The 19,848-nt window shown below is 39.1% G+C and overlaps 2 protein-coding genes across 3 annotated transcripts in view; both read right to left on the bottom strand.

Annotated features, from left to right (window-relative positions):
* Positions 1 to 907: 907 nt before the first annotated feature.
* LOC149502648 (regucalcin) lies at positions 908 to 4,787 on the bottom strand. The gene is made up of 6 exons (XM_089728569.1): positions 4,686 to 4,787; positions 4,157 to 4,316; positions 3,521 to 3,718; positions 2,730 to 2,948; positions 1,907 to 2,022; positions 908 to 1,152 (listed from the first exon to the last, which is right to left on the bottom strand). Exons 1-6 carry the CDS (start codon positions 4,785 to 4,787, stop codon positions 913 to 915), a joined length of 1,035 nt encoding a protein of 344 aa, XP_089584695.1. The 3' UTR covers positions 908 to 912.
* A 565-nt stretch (positions 4,788 to 5,352) lies between these two features.
* Positions 5,353 to 19,848, bottom strand: part of LOC114239379 (SWI/SNF- related protein mor) — a 29,888-nt gene continuing 15,392 nt past the window's right edge. For both annotated transcript variants that reach the window (XM_089728661.1, XM_089728662.1), the window contains exons 7-19: positions 19,188 to 19,315; positions 18,284 to 18,390; positions 16,287 to 16,459; positions 15,427 to 15,608; positions 13,984 to 14,125; positions 12,541 to 12,661; positions 12,006 to 12,136; positions 11,248 to 11,592; positions 10,634 to 10,745; positions 9,989 to 10,135; positions 8,175 to 8,384; positions 7,350 to 7,452; positions 5,353 to 6,153 (exon numbers count right to left, since the gene is read on the bottom strand). In XM_089728661.1, the coding sequence (XP_089584787.1) occupies positions 6,057 to 6,153; positions 7,350 to 7,452; positions 8,175 to 8,384; positions 9,989 to 10,135; positions 10,634 to 10,745; positions 11,248 to 11,592; positions 12,006 to 12,136; positions 12,541 to 12,661; positions 13,984 to 14,125; positions 15,427 to 15,608; positions 16,287 to 16,459; positions 18,284 to 18,390; positions 19,188 to 19,315 (1,998 nt within the window). In that variant the 3' untranslated portion in view covers positions 5,353 to 6,056. The remainder of the gene's footprint in view (positions 6,154 to 7,349; positions 7,453 to 8,174; positions 8,385 to 9,988; positions 10,136 to 10,633; positions 10,746 to 11,247; positions 11,593 to 12,005; positions 12,137 to 12,540; positions 12,662 to 13,983; positions 14,126 to 15,426; positions 15,609 to 16,286; positions 16,460 to 18,283; positions 18,391 to 19,187; positions 19,316 to 19,848) is intronic.

The raw sequence follows: 19,848 nt of genomic DNA, 5'->3' as shown, positions 1-19,848 counted from the left end.
ACTAACGATTTATTTCTCAAAATGAGTGGTTGTAATCACGTGGTGATATTTATGGGCTCAGGTAATCATTTATTATTGTTGTTTAGATGGGTGGACGAGTTCGCGGCCGATTTGGTGTGAAATGGTTACCATAGAGCTAGATTTTTACAGTCTTACAGTATAACGGCCGTACTACCCTTCAATCCGAAACGCATCACTACTTCACGGCAGAAACACGCAGGGTGGTATAGTAGCCCGTGCGGGCTCACAAGACCCTTTACCAGAGTACACCTGTTGTGAATTTATCAGTTAACGGCACATTAACTAAAATGGCATTATCTCGCACTAACATCATGCTAATAATGTTGCATAGTGACAAGAAATCGAATACGCGCCAAATTACAGCGTCACTAGCTTACTATAGTCTTTAACATATAAATAAAATTGGAGGTCTGTTTGTAATATTGAAATAACGGCTTTTTACTACATGCATATGAATATATATACAGTACATACATCAAAATAATTTTTTATACAATTTTTGTCTGTCTGTTTGTTCCCGCTAATCTCTGGAACGGCTGGACCGATTTTGACGAGACTTTCACTGATAGGTAACTGATGATATAAGGAGTAATTTAGGCTACTTTTTTAAGACTAGCTTCGCCCCGCGGTGTCATTCGTGGTACGACAATAACTGCGGGTAGCATTGCGGGACTTAGCTATCAATAATAACATTTAGTGTTTCTGAAGCGAAGCGAAGCGAGGGCGGGTCGCTAGTTTAACATAATAATAATGTTGAATTTCAAGTCAAGAAAGGGATTTTGCGTAATTAAGCACAAAAATCTTTTATAATTTATTACATTTTTATTATCAAACACAAACTAACTATATATATAATTTTTGTATTTACAATTTTTTTAGGTTATAATTTAATTAGTAGTTGTCAGCATTATCGAATCGAAAGGTGTTAGTGGGCAGGCCTCGATATCCTGTATCCCGTATAGTGAATATCGCACCACCAAGTGGTTCCGCTTTGGGTTCAGCTTTCTCCTGAGCTGTAGTGACAAATAGTTCGTCAAGATTTGGTCCTCCCCAGCACACGGAGGTGACCCTGGAAACTGGTAGCTTATATGTGTAGATTACTTTTCTTATATCTGGATCTATGTGTAAAACCTAAAAGAAATCGTTAGTTAGGAGATTGGTTATTTTGATGCATAATCGAGTAATTTAAAAAAAGAGGTGTTCACATGCAATAGAAGTGAAAGCCTTCAGAAGTATATTTATACTCTCGCTGGATAAATCCTATAGATGTTTGTGGTTGTCTCTTTTTATTGACTCTGCGAGTGTCATTTTAGTTTCATTGAGTTTTGAATCACAATGGTGCTATTTAAAGTTGTCACTTCAATAATGGTTGTACTTTATACTTATATAAATGGTTAAATAAGACATGTTTCTTTCTCTCTCTTGATTTCAGTTAAAAGTAAAAAGTAAAAGTTCGGACTAAAAAACAAAAACTACAAAGTACCTACTATCAAAGCACAATAAGCGTGAGATGACCAGACTTGGCGAAAAGGATCACACAGATTACCAATCTGGGTAATCTGGGTTTAGCGATGGTCACACTGCGTGGCCATTTTTAACGTACCTATTGGAAGTCTTGAGCGCTTTGCGGCTTTAGCATAATGTTATTTATTCTTTCTAACAACGTTCTAAAGGATTAGCCTTAAGCTACGACATCTATAACTTTTCGTATATATTTTCTAATTTAACTATAGATTTCGATGAGTTATCTATTGGAGATTTGATAGAAATGAAGGACCCAAAGTACTTTGAGCCTAGGGCTTGACCAGTAAATTCACATGAATATCACTATAATAGCTACATCCATGAGCAACAAATTAACAAAAAAAACTAGGACGTAACTTACTGTTCCACCGAATAACAAGGCAACCCAAAGCCGTCCTTGACTGTCAATAGTCATGCCGTCAGGCATTGCCCCGTCATAGTCATTGCTAGAAAAATCCATAATAGTTCTTCTCGCACCTGCGTTTTAAAAAAACTATCATAAAACACGAGTATCTTAAAAAAACGAGTCCGGATCCTCTATCACCATAATTCATTTGAAATGTTAGAAATACTAAAATGAATAAAATAAACTTGGAGAGCAATCGAAAAAGTGTTTTGAATCATATTCACGACTAATTTTTTTTGTCTTTTTCTTCATATCTTAATTGCTAGATTCTAATTATTGCTAACGTCTGCCTTATTGAACTCGCGACCTACTAAGAAGATCCGGTGAGAAACTCAGTGTGTGTGGATTATGTTGCACGTAAATAACTCTTCGCTGCATTTGAGTTCGACGAGCACGGTGATCGGCGCTTGGAATGCTTAAAGCACCAAGAGCGGATCGGGAGGACTATATTATATTATGTATGAAATATGGGTTTCCATATGAGTATAACAGTTTACGGTCCAAATGGCTTAAAATTGATACTACTAGATCCATAGACACCACAACGCGAATACCACCTTGAGACATGTGGTGTCAATTATAGCACAATCTTAACTAATGTTAAGATCATCATCATCAGCTCACAGTCGTCCACTGCTGGACATAGGCCTCTCCCAATCCACACCACGCCACCAGGGGGCGTCCCACGCTATGTGTTCCGCTGCGAAGTCTCCATTAGCGTACCTGTCGGCTCCAGCTCCATGTTAAGATCATATGGTAAAATTGTGATAATACTCACTTATTTCTCCCAAAACCAAATCGAAATCAAAAGCTTCGATCTTCAGCGTTAAAGAGTCGATGTAATAAAGTACTGTATTGTTGGGAGACCATACGAGGCCACTGGAGATAGAAACTGGCCGCAGCAGCACACGAGGATGGGTTATACTTCCTTGTTCAATTCTATACAAAGTCGCTTTATCCGGCACTACTTCGTCACCGCTTTGAGGACCTTTTGTTCCTAGGATTCGACATTCTATTAATAATATTCAATAATATTGACGTGGAGGACAAAATTGTTCAAAATATTAATTAGTATTCTTTAATGAGGAGTTGATTCAAGGATTGCGGTTGTAATGATGAGCAGAACAGTCTCCCGGCTATATTCCGTAGACAGCACTATAACGGTTTTGGAATAAAGCGACTGTGTTATATTTTTGACATTGATGATGTCCATAAACATCGGTGACCACATATTACGCTGCCTATAAGACGGGCTATATATTTTGCCATCAAAAGTAATGGAAATAAAAGTTCAATGAGGCCGTCCATTTTGAGATACATTTGAGAAAATTTCGATTACCTCACTACCAAGTAGCCAGGGATTCCATCCCTGAAAGTAAGATACCAACTTGCTTTGGGTGTTACCATAATTTATAGTATCCGCTACGTAGAATGAAGTTGGATAAGAATCTGTATTCAGTGGCATTTTGGATTTTTGGAAAGTACAAGCAGTGGAACTGTAAATCCACCCGTCACTGGTATCTACCCTGATATGTCCTCAATCATGGCTAATTATGTGATAAATTTTACCTGCCCAAAAGCGTCCGGCAGCATCAGGTTTTCCTACATTAATCACATTATCCGGTAATCCCTGGTCAAGTGTGACGATCAAACGCAAGTCATCATCGCCCGCAACATCCCAGTCAAGTAAATACATCGCAGAACGCACACAGACCAGCAGTCTTCTAGTTCCAGACACTATCGCCACTGCGTTTAGCTCTCCATATCCTAAATGGTCAAAAGCAGTAATTTATAACCCAACTTTTGAGGTACATTTGAAAAGATTAAACCATGTTATGAGGGGAATTTTGTCCGGAAAGATCGTGGTGTTAGAGAAAAGAATTTATACGAAGAATTCCAACGGACTTGCGTCCCTGGTGTAGGTTTAATGGAGTCCTATCAATTATTCAAATAAATTATTGATTTTAAATTAGGTAAACAGGGGGCGCAGTATTTTATTATTACTGGTGGTAGGACCTTTAGTGAGTTCGCACGGGTAAGTACCACCACGCCTCCTATTTCTGCCCTAAAACATGGGATCGATGTATTAATATGTATAACGGCTGATCTGTCCTACATGACTTCCTCGTGTCACAGTACGTATTTTCATAGTTTTTAATCAGTGAATTTTAAGGTAAATCTCTTTTTGCTTTCTTAAATACGAACCTATGTGCTTGACGTAAATCTTGCCGCTGACGTAGTCAAGTCGATGCACGTTCCGTTTGCTCACATCAATAAAGTACAAGTTCTGTTGATCCGGATCCCACACGGGACTCTTCGCGTATTCAAATATCGCAGGGTGACCAGGATTATCTGGCGAGGAAACCTAAATCGTTGTTTGGAATTAACATCTTATTTTAGTAAACGAATATCACGTCTAACGTTATAATTTCAAAATACCAAAGTAGGCCTATTTCTGCCGTGAAGCAGTAATGCGTTTCGGTTTGAAGGGTGGGGCAGCCGTTGTAACTTCACTGAGACCTTAGAACTTATATCTTAAGGTGGGTGGCGCATTTATGTTGTGAATGTCTATGGGCTCCAGTAACCACTTAACACCAGGTGGGCTGTGAGCTCGTCTACCCAACTAAGCAATAAAAAAAAATAAAAAAAAGGTATTCCATTCTGCTCCAGCTAAAATTATATTGTTTCATTTGATATGTCTATACATTGTCTATACAATATTTTTAATACTCACCATTGATAACTTATAATTGGGTTCCAATTCTTGAGAATTGGTAGCTTGAACATTGTATGCAGTGGAAATAATAATTTCAATTATCAAAAGTAATAAGTACATATTTTTTTTATATTTCAAAGGTAACAGCAATAGTTGTATATTTAGGGCATATTTTTAATAAATTTTCAATCACTACAGGGAAAATATTTATTAGAATTTGTATGTACTTTTAAAAATTAGATTTGCTTTGTTCACTAAATACAAGTCACAAGTTCCGTAGTCGAAAGGGCAATTTAAGTGAATTGTTTTCATTATTCATTCAAAACAAAACTTGTTTGAATCACAAACGTTCTGATAAGGGATACCCATGAATGAAACAAAGCGATATTTTTTTTTACTATTTTATTCCACAACTCAATCAGAGTTAGCGCTTAAGAAACAAATTATAATTATACCTTAACCTAATTAATTTATTGTTACACTAAATAATAATTCAGAGATATTTCTAAATTCACATCAAACATACATTGATTTTCTACACAATCTACGAGCACAAATCACATCCATAAAATATCTTTGTTGATACGTAAAATTCAACATAGCGTACTAACAAGTAATGTTTATATTTTATACTTATAATTAAAGAGCTTTATTTTGTCACTAATGTAGTGTAATGTTATTAACAAATATGGGGCAATGAACTCAGTTTACATATCTTGTCCTTTCATCTCGTGTTCGATAATACTAAAGACATAAAGACGGTCAAATTACTCATAAATTTTATTCACGTTTATTGAAGAGGCCATTGATGTTTTGTTACACATGTTACTGACCAGCCTATAGCTTACTTTAATCTCATGGTAAAGTACTTTGTATAATGATCTCTTTATGTTAACAAAGTCGCATTAAATTGCTTGCGTTTTCTTTAAACTTTTGTTGGAGTAGGCAGGTTGGTAGTTATTAAGAGGGTAATGGAGTCTAAACACCTTGAGACACTAAGTAAAAGTCTCCTCAAGCCGGACGCTTCTGCGTCATGACAATTAGTGCCAAATTCACCACTTATAAAAGCTATAATTTATTGACATTAACTGCTGCTTGTAGTGGGTAAAGTGGATGGATGAAGATCCATAGATCGGAGCCAAAAAAGATGGAGTGACCGACATATTATGTGGATACAAATTAATAAAAAGTCGGGCGCATCCCAATGTTCAGTATTGAGGGCTCGACTGGAGGTGTAGGAGTAGTGGGTTTTTTTAATTGCCCTTGTAGGCAGACGAGCATACGGCCCACCTGATGGTGAGTGGTTACCGTCGCCCATGGACTTCAGCAATGCCAGGGACAGAGCCAAGCCGCTGCCTACTTTTCTTGTGTGTCACCCGCATGAGTGGTTTAAGCGTGTGCGGGCTGCGGCGCCGGCTGCGCGTCGGCGGGCGGCGGCTGCTCGGGGTTGGCGGCGGCCGCCAGTCCCGCGTTCTCCGCTTGCAACCTTAGGAAAATATTATCAAATTAAAATCGATGTACTTTTAAACGCACGGAGGGTGATCCAATAATGAACACTTATATATTACTAGCAGCCCGCTCTGGCTCCGCTCGGGTCTTTAACAAAAATTTCAACGACATTTGACGTTGTTTTATTTTTTTAAATAAAAGAACACTTATTGCGGCATAACTACGTGTTCTACAAAGTCGTAGTACATTATTTTATTCTATCATCAATCGTTTTTGCAGGGCACGCGATGTAAAGATTATTTTAGGTAATTTTTTACACCCAATTTAATTTTTTAACCCAATGGGTTACATTATTGGAGTTTTAGTAAAGATCCTTATTTTTTTTCAAAAAAGATTATAGCCAATGTCACTCGGGAATAGTGTAGCTTCCGAACAGTGAAAGAATTTTTCAAATCGGTTCAGTGGTTTCGGAGCCTATTCAATACAAACAAACAAACAAATCTTTCCTCTTTATAATATTAGTATAGATGTGCTGGTCTAATTAGAAGTCAGTTTCGGTTTATGATTCATAAAACTATATTTAATACAATTTAAGTGTTTAAAGAGTATTAAACAAAAAACACAAGACTAAATCCAATGCGCTGGGCGAACCGCTTTACTCTCAATACCTCAGTTCACGACGCCAACCACGCAGCCGAGAATAGATTGAGCTGGCGCACGATAGTCCTCGAGAAGGCTATCCAGAGGCATGACCTTCAGCATTATGAATTATCGACGCAAAACCTATCTCCTCTCCAATTTATTGACGCACTTGAATAAAATGATTTGTAATAAATAACTCAGTTATCAGCACAATATCAAGTGCAATAATTACTTTTCTCATATTTATAGAGCATTGCTAAGCTAAAAAAAAAACTTGACCAGAACAACAAAACCATAGATACAAAACAGTAATGAATTAAATTTTTTGTTCTTAGAAGTAAATTTTTTAACCTTTGATGCTTTTTTTATGATTGAAAGATTACTGGTGGCCCGGAGGCCTTTCCAGTTTTACCAGGACAGGTGGGCGAGCAAAGACTCAGCCAGGAAGGGTGGGATTTGTTAACAGCTGCCCGAGCGCCTCCGAAGGAGACCTAACAACTCAAGAGCAGCTGAAGAGAGCAGAATGAATCTACTACCGGATCTGAATCGCGACCCGCTGAGAAGATCCAGCGAGAAACTCAGCGGACTAACCTTTGATGCGCCTGATGCTTCGATCGGAACTCGGCTGCCTTGAGCTGCTCCAAGTGGAACTGCTGTCGCTCCTGTATCAGCTGCTGCCGTTGATATTCCAGGCCTGAAGTGTATACAGCATGTTAGAGCCAACAGTCATGAAACCCGCAAAATTATAATTTGCGTAATCACTGGTGATAGGACCTCTTATAAGTTACTCCCTTAGGTATGGTACACAGAAGAGTACTCCCTAATTCCTAGCTTGAGTGGTGGTGGGTGGTTTTTGAGTGAAATTAGTCCAAATAAAGCCAAGGCTTTGCAGAAATCACCTAATACACTTGCTTGGGTTCCTCAAAGATAATTTCAGCACCTGTGTAAGATATACCTGGCAGACGAAGCAACACGCCGATTCTTAATACAAGAAGTGAACATTATCATGTACTTTGTGCGTGTGAACGTTGCAGTGCAAGAACAAGAATGAACATCTTGGCAAAGGGTTATCTTACAGGCTCTTATTACCAAACTCTTCTTATTAATTATAACTTACGTAATTACTGTTGGTAGTCTTGTGAGTCCGCGCGGGTAAGTACCACCGCCCTGCCTAATTCTGCCATGAAGCAGTAATGCGTTTCGGTTTGAAGGGTGGGGCAGCCGTTGTAACTATAGGTATATTGAGATCTTAGAACTCGTATCTCAAGGTGGGTGGCGCATTTACGTTGTAGATGTCCATGGGCTCCAGTAACCACTTAACACCAGGTGGGCTGTGAGCTCGTCCACCCATCTAAGCAATAATAAAAAAAACTAATCAGTTAAGTCGCCAATTATATTATTATGAACGCGACTGACCTTCCCGTTCCCTCTCCATGGTGGCTTCTAGTTCTTCAAAATGCCTAAGTTTAATTTCCAATTTCTTCATCTGCGTTTCGACGAGGAGTGCCACCAGTGACTTGATCTTACGTTCCTCGACGCCGGCGAGATGTTTGGCTTTAACTGCCGCAGCTGCCAACGCGGCAGACGCGGCAGACTGCAGCTTGGCGTCCACAGTAGCTGGGGCTTCTAAAATCAGGAATAATATTTAGAAATTTCGACTCAGCTATGGAATTTATCGGATCCAGTAAGAGAAGCACTTGGTGATAGTCTGTACCATGCGGTCTATGCCACCCACGATCGAACACAATGGAATAATGTCACATATGATCGCGATTCTCAGTAGTGAGGAAACGTGAGATTTTTAGAAATTTTTAGAAATTTAGATTTATTTAGTAGGCAGCGGCTTGGCTCTGCCCCTGGCATTGCTGAAGTCCATGGGCGACGGTAACCACTCACCATCAGGTGGGGCGTATGCTCGTCTGCCAACAAGGGCAATAAAAAAAAAATTAAAAAAAAAGAAGATTGGAATTTAGCTGTGCCGTCTGAGGCAGGGGTCGGCAACGCGGCGCCCCCGATCGATTTTTAATGCGCCCTCGCTGGACTTATGTAAATGTATGACAGCCAGAGCGATTTCCTTACTCTTGTCAAACGGCGATATACAGCAAGTAGTCAGTTGAGTTTAGGATTGTGCATAGATTAGCAGTTTGCTAACCTTGAGCGTATCTAATAACACGCACGTATTTTTTGTTAGTGTGCGATCGTATTTCGAATAGACCACGCGTAGACCGTGCATTTAAAACTACTACTACATACACATTCAGATCATTGTTTAAGGACCGAGAACTCTACATATATCCCCAATTATAAGAAATTAGCTGAAAATATGGACACCCAAGTTTTACACTGAATTATATGTATAATTATGTATGGCACCAACAAAATAAAGTTATAAAAAATCTGTTTTTTTTAATGCCTCTTTAAACCTGTTATCTGTAAAATATGCGCCCTGGATAATCTTCAAATTTAGTATTGCGCCCTTAAGGACAAACAGGTTGCCGACCCCGTCTGAGGGGTGAAGTGAATACTACTTATAGTAGAATTATTTTGTCCGTGCAGTTTGGGTCATAAAACATAGCCCGGCTAGGGCGCTGAGCATGTTGCGCGGCCGCAACGCCATTATCGATATAAACAAATGATTCATCGTAGGCAAGTACACGGCGGCGGGGTGGTAAACGAAGGGTGGTGAGACATTGTTATGTTATGAGTCATTTGCTGTACCTACCTGCAAATTATAGTACATATGTTGAAGAGAAATGTGATTTTTTGCATTCGCTCTCTGAATTTCTTTAATGACACAATGGCTAATCCTTTGTTTTGTGCCAAAACGGCAGTATTTATTCAAATATTTTGCTTGTTGGCAAAAATATACCAGCACAAGCACGTATTATTAACAACAATGTGTTAAAAATTTTCACTGAATTGAGAACAGATCCCGAAAAGTTAAAAAGTGTTAATTTTCTGCCGTTCTCGTTAACTTGCTGCGGCGATATGTGGTGTAAGTGTTCGATTAGTGATTTTTTCTTTTATTTTTATCACTAACACACAAAATGACAAAACTAAATACACTATCGATAACGCGTATCGACAACAATAATGCGCATCACTATGCCTGTCCATAAGGCTCGTGAATGGAAGAGAGAGCGAAATACTCGATGCACCTATCCGATTTTTTATGACCCAAACTGCACGGACAAAATAATTCTACTGTAGTTCTGTTGAGGTCGCGGTACCTGAGGGTTGCGGCGACGCGGGCTCGTCTTTGGCGTCCTTGTCTTCGGGCGGAGCTTGTTCCGACGGTTCCTCCTTCACCTTAGCGTCGCTCTCCTCCACTTCCATCGGCTCGTTCTTTACTTCGGAACCACCTTCTTTCTTTTCGCCTAAAAATCAATGAGCGAATGAAATGAAATCTTTTCTTATTAGTGTGAATATTTAATTGTTTTTCTCAATGTAGCTTTGTTTTCTCAGATTTATAATAGATGAATAAAATGTGTCATTATTCCAAATTTTTATATATTTTTTCTGGTAATTTATTTCATTATATTTTTTGTTAAGATTTTCACGAGTGTTTAGTGTTAAATAAATAAGATGTACATTTGCATTTATATATATGTCAGAGGAAGCAAAGAGTCGAGTTGACTCTTGTTCACGTGCATAATGCATAATATTATTTTATTTGTTACATTTTTCTGTGGCTTTAAAGCATTCTATAAAAAATAATTATAATAAAAGGTGCCAAAACTGTAAATTCACGTAGGTAACGACCAATCAGAGCAGAGCATTTACCTCGAGCGTGGTCGAGGCGCCATCTTTACATGCCGATGGCGATGCCAACCGGAACACTCATTCCCTGACATATATATAAATATATATATTACCTGTGGGCTCGGGCGCGGTGCCGGCGATGCCGGTGGCGGCGAGCGCGGCGGCGGCTCCGTGCGCGCCCGCCGCCTTCACGTGCGCCTCCATCATGGCGGCCGGCACCTCGTCCTGACACATACACACAGATAATATGCTTGCTTGATGGAAACGTAAATGATCTATCTATATATATATAAAAATGAATCATTGTTAGTTAGTCTCACTAAAACTCGAGAACGGCTGGACCGATTTTGCTAATTTTAGTTTTGAATTATTTGTGGAAATCCAGAGAAGGTTTAAAAGGTAGATAAATATGAAAATGCACGAAATTAAATAAAAATAACAATTTGTTTTCCCTTTGATGTGTAGAGGACACATCGGACGGATTCCTTTTGTTTGTTTTAAATTTTTTTATACAAAATTTAGGTCTTTTGTTTATCGATTGAGGCACTACGAAGTCTGCCGGGTCAGCTAGTGATCAAATAAATAATTGAGGTATAAACCACCTGTCTCATGGTTGGAGACGGCATTCATAGTCTGATGTCTATGAGTTCAGGCAACCATTTTTTACTGGCAGGTCTCAGTTCGTACAAACGTTTGTTAATATAAAATTTAAATAACAAAACCACACCTTGATAGCAGCAAATTCATCCATCGCGGCTTTGGTGGCTTTGGCTGCGATGCGGGGGTCGACGACCGAGGCCAAGAAGGCGACCGTGCTCATAACCGGGTTGCCGGTCTTGCTGAAGGGTATGGGCTGGTAGGCCAGCGGTCCTAGAACTCCAGCCGAGCCCGGCTCGTCCAGGTACGGCTCCTCGATGGGCAGCCGCAGGAAGTGCAGGATGCACTCGTCCTGGGTCCTGGTGCCGACGTGCGCGGCCACGCGGTTCCAGTCGTCGCGGTGTAGCTCCAGGCCTTCGAGCAGCAGAAGGGTTTCCTGGTCTGTCCACTCCCGTCCGCGCTGTCCTCCGCGGTACTGCAACCAACATCCAGTCAGATTGTGTTGTGATACGACAACATATTCACTGGTGTAAGTTATTATTTTCTGCGCTCACTTTTCCTAGGGGTTTCAGCGTCTCAATTGTATCAAACCATATAAAATTTTGTTAATTTAATATTTTTTGTAACCATGAGGACTATTTCAAATGAGCGTAATGTTCGACGCAGTGACGTATTATGTGTGATTCGTGTTTTTTCTCACATCATAACAATTTATCTGATAAAACCAAAACACGGTCGTGTTACTATTCATAATTAAAACAATTTTTAATAAAAACCTAAATTTGTTTTGATCAAATTAATTGATGTTTAAAAGTATATATATTATTAGTAATTCAATCGTGTATTCCGTATGAACAGCTCGTGCGTGCGACAGGGGCGCGTGTGTACCTGGTCGAGTTTGATCCCGGGCGCGGAAGGCAGTTCTGGTCCCGGCTCCACCTTGAGCGGGGCTGCGGGCGGGGCGGCGCCGCTCTCCGCACCGTTGGGCAGACCTGGCTCCACTTTAGGAACGTTCTCGGCTGCAAACATATATTCAACGTTACCATTAAATGTTACCAAATTTATTCTATCGAGGATTGTAAGTTGTCCGATTGCGCTGAACTAATTTTAAGTTAAATAGATATTTTTTCTAATTGTCTCACAGCTTACAGGAAAAATCTGTCACGGATCATTTCCCAATTAAATATAAATTAATCTTAAGCAATCAATCAAATGTAATCAAATCCTAGTTATATTTTTTTATTTATTTTTGTTGTTAATGCACTGTCGATTGCACCTATAATTGAGGTGACATCTGCCATGAACTTTTGTCAATTGGTCAATGTTTTGTAATGATGATCACTTTGTTGGTGCAACTTAATAAATAAATAAATATCACGTTAGCGAACATCAAGTTTAGTTTAGAACAAGTGAAGTGGGTTACCGGGTCTGGGCTGCGCGGGCCGCGATATGAGCGGCTGCAGTCCGGACGGCGTGTCCGACAGCACGTGGAAGTGGGACGTCGGAGGCGGACCCATCGCCGTCGGACGCGACTCGGTTTCCAGCTGACGAAATAATATATTCCATTTAAAAAAAATGTCACTTAACCCTTCGACTGCCGTGTAAATCACCGGTGCCTTGAAGTAGCGCATTCATGTGATTATGTCGACCTTTCTCCTCGAACTTTTTACTAGGGCGCGGAATATCTATCTCTAGGAAAGACAAATCCGAAGTTACAGAGAATTAATATAATAGGTTGGGGAAAAGTCTTTTCGCATTATAGTATGTATGAACTTGTAATAAAATCTTTTTGGCTATACTATTTGTATATGGTTGGTTTTGGTATCATTAAAAATTAAATTTTAAAGGTACCATTAAAAATTAAATTTTAAATTTAACTTAGGAAAATATGTGATTTTTCTGTATTTTTCGTACTATCAAGATGAGTGAATCTAATGAAGAAATTCGATACATTTTAAAATTTTACTACAAAAAAGGTAAAAATGCAACACAAGCCGCGAAAAAATTTTTGCGATGTTTATGGACCTAGTGCAGTGTCTGTGAGAATAGCACAAATTTGGTTTAAGCGTATTCGATCCGGAAATTTTGATGTCTAAGATGCACTTCGTTCTGGTCGCTCTATTACGGATAAAATGGATGCCATTTTTGAAAAAGTGGAGCAAGATCGGCATATCAGTAGTTACGACGTAGCTGAAGAGCTGGGGATTGACCACAAAACAGTTTTGGCGCATTGAAAAAAACTGGGTACACCAAAAAGCTCGATATTTGGCTACCTCACGAGCTCATTGAAAGAAACCTAATGACGACGACGTAATGAAACCGAACCATTTTTGAAGAAGCTGATATGAAGAACGTGCGAAAAAGGTCGTGGTCAAAGGCCGGTCAGGCTTCACGGACTGTGGTGAAACCCAGGTTAACTCGCAACAAGGTGATGCTGAGTGTGTCTGGTAGGATTGGAAGGGCATGAGCTGTTACCACCAGGCAGGACCATCGATTCTGAACTCTACTACGAACAACTGATGAGATTAAAGCACGAACTTGAGAGAAAGCAACGGAATTAATCAATAGAAGGGGTGTTGGTTTTTCAACATGATAACTCTAGACTTCACACATCTTTAGCCAAAATTAAGAGAGCTTGGCTGGGAGGTGTTAATGCATCCGCCGTACAGTCCTGACCTGGATTTCCACCTGTTTCGGTCTCTTCAGAATTATTTAGGCAGTGTCAGGTTAATATCACGAGAGGACTGCTATAACCAATTTTTGCGATATTTTGATCAGGGCGTAGGGCACCGGTGACCTACACGGCAATCAAAGGGTCAATGATTGCGTTTCGACCTCACGTCTCAAGACGCGGACAGTGAGTCACCTGGTAGTTGACGAGTCCCCACTGCTCCAGGAAGCCGTGCACGCGCATGATGGCGCACACGTCGCCCGCCAGGTTCCGGCGGCACGCCGTGCTCGTCAGGTACTCGGTCGGGTTCAGGCGGTACGTGTCGATCATGAAGTTCCTGCGAGTTTTTTTTCATTTATTTTTTTATTGCTTAGATGGGTGGACGAGCTCACAGCCCACCTGGTGTTAAATGGTTACTGGAGCCCATAGACATCTACGACGTAAATGCGCCACCCACCTTAAGATATAAGTTCTAAGGTCTCAAGTATAGTTACAACGGCTGCTCCACCCTTCAAACCCAAACGCATTACTGCTTCACGGCAGAAATAGCAAGGGTAGTGGTACTTACCCATGCGGACTCACAAGAGGTCCTACCACCAGTAAAAAAAACTTAAAATTAATTATTAATTAAAGTACTTAAAATTAATACGTGTGTGTGTGTGTGTGTGTGTGTGTGTGTGTGTGTGCGTGCGTGTATTTGTAGTATATATCTTGTAATATGTATATATTATTATATGTAATGTTTACTATGCACTAGGTTTGTGTTCCTAATTCTTCTTTCCTTTTGCGGGCCTACTGGAAGAGATTTCAACATGAAATAAGTAGTGCCCTTGTACTCTGTATCCTTATTGTCGTGTTTCTTCTAACAGCTGTGTGTACAAAATATATTAAATAAATAAATAAATTGGTGTCGGTTTACATGTTTTTTTTTTAAATTGATGTAAAATTTTAATTACATATAAAATGTATGTTGCAGATTTTTTTCCGCTCAACTAACAAAGGATGTAACGCTATCCAGCTGCATTTATATGGTGTCTGCAACCTGGCGTTATTTTTATGAATATCTTTTAATTTAATTTTCGTTGAGTCAATTTGTATTGTATTTTTAGTTTTTATCTACAAGAAAATTATATCTTGGAACATCTGTAACATTGTTTTGCAAAGTAACAAGAGTTTCAATTCAAATCTCTTGCGGGTTTTTTTGGATATTATAGTTAATATTTTCACAGATTATTGACTGCTTTATTTGTTGGTACAACATACTTTGGCACATGATGTTTTTTAAATTATTAAAATTATCAATTTTGCTTATAATCTATACATATATAAAAATGAATTACTGTTCGTTAGTCTTGGTAAAACTTGAGAACGGCTGGACCGATTTGGCTAATTTGGTGTTGAATTATTTGTGGAAGTCCAGAGAAAGTTTAAAAGTTAAATAAATATGAAAATGCTTGGAATTAAATAAAAATAACAATTTTGTTTTTCCTTTGATGTGTCCCCCGTCGGACGGATTCCTTTTGTTTGTTTTAAGTTTATTTTATACAAAAGTCTTTTATTTGTCGATTGAGGCACTACGAAGTTTGCCGGGTCAGCTAGTTTTGTAATAAAATTAGTGATGTACAAAAGTTAATGAACCTGTAGGCTAGATATATTTCAGGAGTTTTGGACTTGTTCTTTCCGTTGAAAAACTCTGGTAGGGCGCGTTTCTCGATCATGTGTATGGAGTTGTAATCGAACCAGGCGGAGTACGAGGGCACGACGATGTGGTGAGTCTGATCCGTCACGTTGTCCTCCAGTTCTTCTTTGGTAAGCATTTCCTGTCACAACACACAATCACTACATAGTATAAAACAAAGTCGCTTTCTCTGTCCCTGTATCCCTATGTATGCTTAAATCTTTAAAACTACGCAACGGATTTTGATGCGGTTTTTTTTAATAGATAGATTGATTAAAGAGGAAGGTTTATATGTATAATAACCTCCATTAAATAGTGGAGAAATCAATAAATTACAGTTTCCGAAGCAAAGCGAGGGCGGGTCGCTAGTAATGTATAATAACTACAATAATGATACAACTAACATAGAAGATCTTTTGGGATCTTAATGCCATCTTATTTATAATTCCTTAAGACCAAATTTCAGATGAGAAATAAAATAAAAATTTCTCGTGAATGAACAAATGAGTAGCCGATTGAGTAAGTCAGTGAATATTTCACTTGTTTTTGTTTTATTGTTTAGATGTTAATTACCTGATATTGATTGGTTACCGGAGCCCATAGACATCTACAACGTGAATGCCGCCACATTGAGATATGAGTTCTAAGGCCTCAAGTATAGTTACAACGGCTGCCCCACCCTTCAAACCCAAACGCATTACTGCTTCACGGCAGAAATAGGCAGGGTGGTGGTACCTACCCATGCGGACTCACAAGAGGTCCTACCACCAGTAGGTAGGTGAGTGTACTGATCTATTGAGGGAATGTAGTGTAATTTTACCTGTGTGTTAGAGTCAGAATGTTTCCCCTGCGAGTCATCGTGCGAGTCCGGATGCGGCGCTGGGGTGGGGGGCGCCTCCACGGCACTCGCACTCTCGGTGGCGCCCGCACTGGCACTCGCGCTGCCACTCGCACTCGCACTCGCATTCGAGGCGCTAGCTGAGGTGGTGCTCGCTGGACAACCATATTACATTAATACATGAGGAAAAAAAATTTAAACTTATGATTTCTCATATCTGCAAGGTACGGACTCGACCGATTTTACTTTTTATGCAAATTAAAGTAGAATTTTTTCTTTAAAACGGAAAAATTTACAAATACCTCCAATAATATTATTTTTATAGAGCAGTCGTTCTGAACGATTTAAGATTAGGTCGCGCTGTTGCATTTGAATTCAAACATTCAATAATAATTAGAAAAATAAGTAATTTTGATTTTTTTTTCTATTGCTATGTCACAATAGTATTCGGATTTGTGTTTATGCCCATATACTTAAATTAATTGCTAATATTAGTAGTGGTCGTCCGGTAGGTATTCAAAATTCGACTACAATTAATTTAAATTATAAGTTTGAACATTATTAAGGATCTATTGTCAAAGACTATCATAGACCTCTATAATAACCAATTTCGCAACTTTTTTTTTTTTTTTTTCAGGAGGAAATCGCCGGACTTCCGCCCTCCACTGGGGACGGCGGGCGGAGCATGTCGGAGTCGAACCGACTAAAACCTCCTGTCGCTCAACAACCAACGTCCAAACCTCACATGAGACAGAACTCATGAAAAGGCAAAGGGGGGAAAGTGAAGTGTTTAGTGCGGAGCACATCTCTCCCATCACCCTCCCCCTCGGGACGCCGGACTGGCGGTCGTCGGCGCCACGACCACCAGCCCTCTCGGTCGGCAGGCTATGTAGATAAATATTAATAAAGACAAACATTAATTAATCTTTTTTTTTTTAAGGTATTGTATGACTTGGTAACTGAGACCTTTAAGTCATTATATGTCCATATATTATAATTTATATGCCTATTTTTATGAAAAATGATATTATGGAGTGAAATGAAATGAAGATGATTAATTTGAGACATTAATCAACTGGGATGAAATTAAATGAAATGAAATGTTATGGGATGAAATATAATCTTAGTAAAATGGTGGTCATTTACTAAGATTTTTCAGTGGACTTTTTGGAGGATTCCGAGAAGTTACGTCCAGCAGCTTTGTTTCAATTTCCCACATTTGTGCACTTTCACAGATATTAAAGTTAATAAACCACCATTATTACACATTTAAACCAGAAGAAACACTAAATAGACAAAATAAAACAAATCACACAACTTCACTTCTCGCATACATTAATCTATTACGCATTAATTAATCTATTCTCATTTTGACCACAGACTATAAGCAATAACAAATGTTAGACAATAAACAAATAGTATGCACGCGTGTGTGTGCCAAATATATGGTAGTCTGTGTAATGTTTTTTTTATTGATATAATGAATTTTATGCGCAATTAGAAAAAAAAATATTTGCATTCTGCACTCCTTCTCTACATTCTTTATAAGTGTGGGAAATGTCATACTCCTCCGTCTGCGCAATTTTCGTAAAAAGGGATACAAACTACAAAGTTTTTGCTTCACGTATTAATATATTGATTGTAAAATGCATGTTAGTTCATATTTTCTTTGTCCGATTGGGTATTAGAAGAGGAGAGACGATGTAAACATATGAACTATTTACTGGTGGTAGGACCTCTTGTGAGCCCGCGTGGGCAGGTACCACCACCCCGCCTATTTCTGCCGTGAGGCAGTAATGCGTTTCGGTTTGAAGGGTGGGGCAGCCGTTGTAACTACACTGAGATCTTAGAAGTTATATCTCAAGGTGGGTGGCGCATTTACGTTGTAGATGTTTATGGGCTCCAGTAACCACTTAACACCAGGTGGACTGTGAGCTCGTTCACCCATCTAAGCAATAAAAATAAATAAATAATCTAACGCTCCGGCGGTTTGTCGGCGTCGGGCGCGGGCGTGACGTCAGTGTTGTCGCGGGAAGCGTTATCCTCCTCCTCGTCAACGTCGTTCTCGCGACGCTTCGCCAATCGACTGGAAAGATTAATTAGCGTCTCATTACCGTAACAGACAGAGGAGACGACAGAAAATGACGTCACTCTCACATAAATGAGATCGAAACCTCAATCATCCCGGTGTTCATGTATATTTACAAAATTATCTCCAGTGTCAGTGCCTACATCCCTTTAAAGTTCTTTAGTTTAAAAAAAATATATTCTTGGACAGAATCACTCACCTGTCTGTCATTCAATGAAAAGAGTAGTTCAGTTTTGCATAATAAAATAAGACTGTTTAAAATATTAATTTAAAAAGAGATTAAGGGCTTCAAATGTTGTTTTCTCATTATATTACAGAAAACACAATTAAGTCTTTTATTGTTAATTCATTCTGGAGTATTCTATGTCATTATATTCATAATTACTTCAAGAAAAAAAATGTTGGTCAAATCGATCCAGTTCAACCAACAGACACTAACTAAGACGTCATACACTTGAAGACAATAAACCGTAGAATTTTCTTTTTTTTAATACCATCATAAATAATCTCGGCATCAACTAATAACATATTAGTATGTTTGCCCTGATTTCATTCGACAGTACCACAAATCAACAAATTATGGGGATTGTTATTTTGATTACTCTTTTATATCTTCTGTACCTAAGTAATTTGTGATATGTATTCACGTGGTATAGTCTGTACCTAATGTAATTAGATAATTAGGAAACTAAGGCACTGATCTCATTACACCAAGCCTCTCGCAAATTAGGCCAGAAAGATTTTAATTATCTTTGCTTAAATATAGAGTGCAAAAGTAAATAGAAAAAATATACCTCTTCCTTTTGCTGTGCTTCTGTGGTGGAGGCGAGGGCGACCTCTTCCTCTTGCTTCCCTTCTTGCTCCTGCTGGACGGCTCCGAGCCCGGAATGAGGTCGTCCACGGACAGGCGCAGTTTGTGAGTCTAAAACAGATTCGATAATGATCAAATAGCCCATCGTGAGTCTGATGTCTGATATCTGATCTGGTATTGTGTTACGGATGTCTCAGTCTCAAAACGCAAGGTAGCCTCATTGTTCGTGTTTACAAAGCGGCAGTAAGTAAGCCATTTTTTTTAAAAGGGATTTTATGACCCTGTAACTAAGACCTTTAGGTCAAGTCTTATTTTAAAATGATAATATGAAGTGAAATGAAATACTATCTCAGTAAAATGGTGGCCATTTACTGAAACTTTTTCAATTGACTTTTTGGAGGATCCCAAGAAGTTACGTCCAGCGGCTTTGTTTTATTTTCCCACTGTTTTTTTTATTGCTTATATGGGTGGATGAGCTCACAGCCCACCTGTTGTTAAGTGGTTACTGGAGGCCATAGATATTTACAACGTAAATGCGCCACCCACCTTGAGATATAAGTTCTAAGATCTCAGTATAGTTACAACGGCTGCCCCACCCTTCAAACCGAAACGCATTACTGCTTCACGGCAGAAATAGGCAGGGT

This window comes from Bombyx mandarina, chromosome 07, assembly GCF_030267445.1.
Source record: "Bombyx mandarina strain Sakado chromosome 07, ASM3026744v2".
NCBI lineage: Eukaryota > Metazoa > Arthropoda > Insecta > Lepidoptera > Bombycidae > Bombyx > Bombyx mandarina.
Note: the sequence above shows the minus strand (reverse complement) of the source record. Positions and strands in the feature narration are given on the sequence as shown.